The sequence below is a fragment of the Amblyomma maculatum genome, chromosome 1 (genome assembly GCF_055883805.1).
Source record: "Amblyomma maculatum isolate TAMU_Amacu chromosome 1, ASM5588380v1, whole genome shotgun sequence".
Taxonomy (NCBI): Eukaryota; Metazoa; Arthropoda; class Arachnida; order Ixodida; family Ixodidae; genus Amblyomma; species Amblyomma maculatum.
In genome coordinates, this window is record NC_139344.1 from 440,197,020 (window position 1) to 440,203,434 (window position 6,415).

General features: G+C 50.1%; 1 protein-coding gene across 1 annotated transcript; it reads left to right on the forward strand.

Moving 5' to 3' along the window:
• Positions 1 to 4,128: 4,128 nt before the first annotated feature.
• LOC146209542 (uncharacterized) lies at positions 4,129 to 6,071 on the forward strand. The gene has a single exon (XM_084601431.1). It carries the CDS (start codon positions 4,143 to 4,145, stop codon positions 5,952 to 5,954), a length of 1,812 nt encoding a protein of 603 aa, XP_084457557.1. The 5' UTR covers positions 4,129 to 4,142; the 3' UTR covers positions 5,955 to 6,071.
• The last annotated feature ends 344 nt before the right edge of the window (positions 6,072 to 6,415 follow it).

Below are 6,415 nucleotides of genomic sequence, written 5' to 3' on the forward strand. Positions count from 1 at the left end.
CGTTTATCTCGCACCACCTTTGGCAGCAAACAGAAGCAGACCCAGATATCTAGGAGGCTTTAGCACGACAAGCATAAACAGCATTTGAAATTGATTTACAGGATAGAAAAGGCGCACTATCTGTCACATCTGATTGATTGATTTATAGGAAGGGAAAGGCACGGTAACTGTCTCACTTGTTTTCTGTGGACACCTCAACCGCGCCTTAATGGAAGGGGAGAAAGTGGGAGTGAAAGTGGAAAGGGAGAAAAGAAAAGAGCCGTAGTGGAGGGCTACGGAGTAATTTCGACCACCTGAGGATCTTTAACGTGCGCTGACATCGCACAGCACACGGAGGCATGTTTGTTTCGCCTCCATTGAAAAGCAGCCGCCAATGTCGGGTTCGAACCCAGGTACTCCGCCACAGTAGTCGAGCGTCTTACCACTGCACCACCCCGACGGGGCTGTCACAATTCTCCGCGTACACATGTACCATGCCATAAAGGAAAGAGGAATGTGAAACAGTAGTCACCCTCTTGCCCCGCCGGGGTGGTGCAGTGGTAAGACGCCCGACTACTGTGCCGGAGTTCCCGGGTTCGAACCCGACCGCGGCGGCTGCGTTTCGATGGAGGCGAAACGAAGTGGCGTCCGTGTGCTGTGCGATGTCAGCGCACGTTAAAGATCCCCAGGTGGTCGAAATTACTCCGTAGCCCTCCACTACGGCACCCCTTTCTCTCTTTCCACTTTCACTCCCACCTTCCTCCCTTCCCTTACGGCGCGGTTCGGGTGTCCACAGAGCAAATGTGACAGTTACTGCGCCTTTCCCTTCCTGTGAACCAATTTTTAGTCACCCTCTTTACAATTCTCCGCGCAGACATGTACCATGCCATAAAGGAAAGGAGGAATATGAAACATTAGTCACCTTCTTTACTCGAAGCATCATTCACCGCCACATTCGGAACCAATGCGCAGCAGAATGCGGCACTAAGGCTTTCACCTTTCATCAGCTTAGTCGCCAAAGTGTGTCATTTTTAATGCGAAAGCATTACTTCTCTATGTTCACAAATTTCTATCCGCAGATCGCTCCCCCAGGCCGTGTCCATAGCTCGTGTCCGCAGGCGGTGTCTGCAAGCCGCGTCCGCAGGCCGCGTCCGCTCCCCCAGGCCATGTCCATAGACCGTGTCCACAGGCGGTGTCCGCAAGCCGCGTCCGCAAGCCGCGTCCGCAGGCCGCGTCCACAGGCCACGTCAGCAAAATCGTGTCCGCAGAAGGTGTAATTGAAACGTGGTAGAGGTGAGAGTGATGTCAATCAATAGAGGGTGACGTAATGTTGTGTCCGAAAAATAATTAGACCAATAAGTTAATTAGGTAATAAATAGAGGCAGAATACGCAAATTATGTCCGCAGCAGTTGTAATTCTGAAGGGGTATAGGTCAACGAGTGGTGTTAATCGATAGAGGGAGACAATCTTGTGTCCGAAAAAATAATTAAGTATAAAAGTAATTAGGTAAATAATTAGAGGCAAACATGTTATAGTAAAGGCGAAAAAGTTCGAATTAGAAAATGGCTTGGCGCCACACTTGCATGTATCAAATACTATAGTAGTTAATTAAATTCGTCAATTTAGGTGACGTCAAGGATGTCACGTTACGCAGCCAAAAGGTGAGGCGAAAATGTGCATAGGAAGGATTAGCGCGCAATTTGTAAATACCGAGAATGAATGAATGAATGAATGAAAAACTTTATTTACACAAAGGGAATTCCGTTGGTGGGGCCCTCAGTCCAGGGCCCCAGTGGCCTTTGCCGTCTTGCGCGCTCTGTCAATCAGCTTGAGCTGGTCGTCAGGCGTCGAGCAGGGCAGCGCAGCCTCCCACTGCTCCGATGTTGGTGTGGTGTTTATTGGTGCTACCTGTGTTTCTTGACAGGCCCATGTCCCCCCATGTGAAGGGACTCAAAAATACCGAGAACTAAAATAGATAAACAACATGAGGCCCATATCACCTTGTCTGGGAGAGCTCATTAAAAATGTGGTCCAAATCAGAATCACTAGTCATATGGAAACCAAGGAACTCTGGCCAGTGGAGATGGTAGGGTACAGGCCGGGATTAAGCGCACAGGATGTCGTGCTCAGATTAAAGCACGACATCATGGACGCTCCCGAGAACAATGCGTCATATAGAGCCATCCTGGGACCCAATCTAACTAAGGCATTTGATAATGTTGAGCACAGAGCGGTTCTCGAAGGCCTCAACTCGGCTGGAGTGGGAAGCAAGTGCTTCAACTATGTCGAAGATTTTCACCCGCAGGAAAACTGACGTTAGCTTCGTGGGACTTAGGTCCGAGCCCATCAGTACCGGGAGCAGAGGAACGCCCAAGTAATCTGTCCTCTCCCCGGTACTCTTCAATTTTGCAATCTAAGATATCTCGTCCCATCTTAAGAAGATAGAAGGCATCAAACATAGCATCTATGCAGACGATATAACAATATGGACCTATGGAGGCTCCAGCGCCGATATATCGCATAGGCTGCAGGAAGCGGCGTATATAGTTGGAAACCACGCCCTAGAGAGAGGACTATCTTGCTCTCCTCACAAATCTGAACTTTTCTCAATGTGCAGCAAATCACAACTGAACAGAGAATCCCACCTACCGCACCTACACAAACCAGTGGAGGTATACGTGGGAGGGAGCAAGCTACCGAGAGTCAGCACTATTAGAATCCTGAGGTATTTCCTACAGCAGAAAAGGAAAAGCACCACCATCCTGAAAAAGCTTCAGACGTATGTCCACCAGATAACGGGGATATTCAGACGAATCTCTCTCAGGAACAAAGGCCTCAGAGAACATTGTCTAATAAAACTGCTTCGTGCCTTTGTAATCAGCAGGATAGCTTATGCCACTCCCTTTTTCTAGCTAAATCCTGGTGAAGTAGAGAAGTTAGAGAAAATGATCAGAACGTCATTCAAAAGGGCTTTAGGCATCCCCCCAACTCGTCGACAGAGACGCGTCTAGCTATGGGAATGCATAATACCTGGGAAGAGATTGCTTAGGCGGTCAGGGAGGTCCAGATTTGGCGGCTCAACTCCACTGTAGTGGGCCTAAAAGTACCGCAAGAACTAAAGCTTCAGTCAGGTGAGCCACCTCATGTTGCTGAACTAATGGAACTTGAGACGCGGAAACTATACGCGTAACGCTTTACTAGCTGAAGAGGCTGCGATAGAGCTGGCATGTACAGGCACTATAAAGCCAGAACTATCCTTTCAGATAATAAGGCGGCTGTTAGGAACTTCAGCAAAGGCCTAATTTCCAAGCAGGCGGCCAGTCTACTGAGAAAGCACCCGCTAAACCGGTAGGTTTCAGTCATCTGGGTTCCAGCTAACGAGGTTTATCAGGCAATGAGGCTGCCTATCGCCTCGCTCGAAATGTATACACCCGAGCGGCCATAGAGACCCTGCTACCCGGAGACAAAGACCCCCTCATCACCTACAAGGAGCTCTCTGAGACTCCCAGACTAAACGGCAAGATCTGTTCACCACCAGATATGTACCTAATACCCTCAGAATGCAGGGCCTGGCGAAGTATTCAAGCCAATCGTTTCTTTCCTCATGTTACTCTGCATAATCATTTGACAGGGAACCCAGAGGCTTGCAATCTCTGCGAAGTACCTCTGAGTCAAACTCACCTAATCTGGCAATGCCCCGATTCTCCGGGAGCTAAAGAAACTGATCCCCTTGATCAATTTACCTGGGAGTCCTACATCTGCAGCCCAAATGTGGATTAACAAAAGATCGTCTTACGCCTGGCGGAGGCTTATTCCAAGACCTTCTCTGTGGTCACGGTGCGGGAGAGCCAGCAAGGAGACCCTCTCCCTGGCTGAGCCCCTGCCCCGAGGTCCATGTCGGTGTAAATAAAGTCTTCTCACTCATTCACTCAAACAAGAAGTGAACTAATATGATGCCAAGGATGTGACATCACGCAAACGGAAGTACAGCCGAAAATAGCACAGGAAGGGATTGGCGCACACTTTAAAAGTAGCAAAGACTAAAATGGGTAAACAAGAAGTGAAGTAATGTGACGTAGAGGATGTGACGCCACGAAACTAGAAACAGGGTGGGCTCGGTGACTGCACCACAGCGCAGCCATCTAATCCGCTTACCTTTGCGATGCAGACGACCGTCCTCGCATTTGCCAGCCTGCTGCTGCCGTCCCTGGCAGGCCTGTCTACGGGGGCGTCATCGGTGTGCGCACTGCCGTACACTGGAGATGACCCTGGCTCCTGCCATCCACCGCCCGGCGAGTGCTCGTCCCTACTGGATATGCCGCCAGAGGAGCTGCACACACCGGAAATCACAGTACCATGGATGGCCACATCGACATCAGCAACAATGCCAACATGTATAAAAGAGCTTCACCCGCTGACACCGCTTCGTGGGCTCGGTGACTGCACCACAGCGCAGCCACCTAATCCGCTTACCTTTGCGATGCAGACGACCGTCCTCGCATTTGCCAGCCTGCTGCTGCCGTCCCTGGCAGGCCTGTCTACGGGAGCGTCATCGGTGTGCGCACTGCCGTACACTGGAGATGACCCTGGCTCCTGCCATCCACCGCCCGGCGAGTGCTCGTCCCTACTGGATATGCCGCCAGAGGAGCTGCACACAGCGGAAATCACAGTACCATGGATGGCCACATCGACATCAGCAACAATGCCAACATGTATAAAAGAGCTTCACCCGCTGACACCGCTTCGTGGGCTCGGTGACTGCACCACAGCGCAGCCACCTAATCCGCTTACCTTTGCGATGCAGACAACCGTCCTCGCATTTGCCAGCCTGCTGCTGCCGTCCCTGGCAGGCCTGTCTCCGGGGGCGTCATCGGTGTGCGCACTGCCGTACACTGGAGATGACCCTGGCTCCTGCCATCCACCACCCGGCGAGTGCTCATCCCTACTGGATATGCCGCCAGAGGAGCTGCACACACCGGAAATCACAGTACCATGGATGGCCACAACGACATCAGCAACAATGCCAACATGTATAAAAGAGCTTCACCCGCTGACACCGCTTCGTGGGCTCGGTGACTGCACCACAGCGCAGCCACCTAATCCGCTTACCTTTGCGATGCAGGTCAGTACACCGTATGCCCTCTTCGCTAAAAAATCCAGTAATTATATCTTGGTGCAGTTTCCGAGCCCGCACTGCTGTGTCGCCATTGCCGTTGAGTGTGCTCACGTAATTCATTCCTTGATCATGCTATCAGGTTACGTTGAGACTAACCCTGGTCCTGAGGGCAACGCTGCTGTACTCGCTGAACTACAGAAGCTAAACGCGGGACAGACCCTGTTTATTACGGAAATACAGTGCCTCAAAATACAGCTGAACACAACAGATCAAACCATAGCAAGCCTAGACAAACGAATGGCCGATCTCGAAACGCATTACCAAACACTTCTTCACCTCAAAAACAATATTGAAATAATGCAGTCAACCACAATCGACCAAGCTAAAAAGATTAAAGAACTAGAAACAGGCCTGGATCACGCGGAAAACCAATCACGTCGGAATAACCTTATTTTCTATGGCATCCCTGATCCTGCTAGCGCTGAAACGTGGGCTGAGTCAGAAAAACTAGTCATTGATGTTTGCCGCAATAATCTTGATATAACCTTGGAACCTAACGACATTGAAAGAGCGCATCGCCTCGGAAATCATTCAGCCGACCGAATTCGTCCCGTAATCGTAAAATTCCTATCTCATAAAACCAAAGACGCACTGTTATCAAATGGCTGTAAATTGATAGACACAAACTACAGTATCGGAGAGGACTTCTCCCGCACCGTTCGACACGCGCGTAAACAGTTGCTAGCGTTTGCCAAAGCCAATTCTAACAAATACTCCTTGCGCTTCAAAACCCTGCACATCGGCTCAAAACGCTACGTATTTGACGCATCATCCCAAGCCGTTAAGGAAATAGCATAGCAATTGCCCCGTCACAAAACTTTAACAAATCGTCGACCCGCTCCACCGCACAATGTTCTCTCGTTTTCGACAATATTCACTAACATCCGTAGTCTTCTTCCAAAGCGCGAACTCATATCAAACATCAAGTCGTCATCCGGGAGCAACATACTAATACTAACAGAAACTTGGCTAAATAGGGACGTAACGGATGCGGAAATATTGGCCGATTTACCCAACTACGAAGTGTATCGAAACGATCGAAAAGGCAAACGGGGGGGCGGTGTTCTCGTTGCCATTCATCGAGGCATATCATGCTCTGTTGTTGACGTCGCATCCGACATTGAAGCCATATGGCTCATCTGTCGCGCTCCTCCCGTAACAGTTCTGCTTGGCGTTTGCTACAGGCCCCCCCAGGCTAATCCAGACTTCCCACGTCATCTGAACAACATCCTTCATAAACTTGTTTTCACATATCCAAA

What these genes read in the sequence shown, in the direction of transcription:
- LOC146209542 (XM_084601431.1), top strand. Translation starts at nt 4,143, where the DNA reads ATGCAGACGACCGTCCTCGCATTTGCCAGCCTGCTGCTGCCGTCCCTG.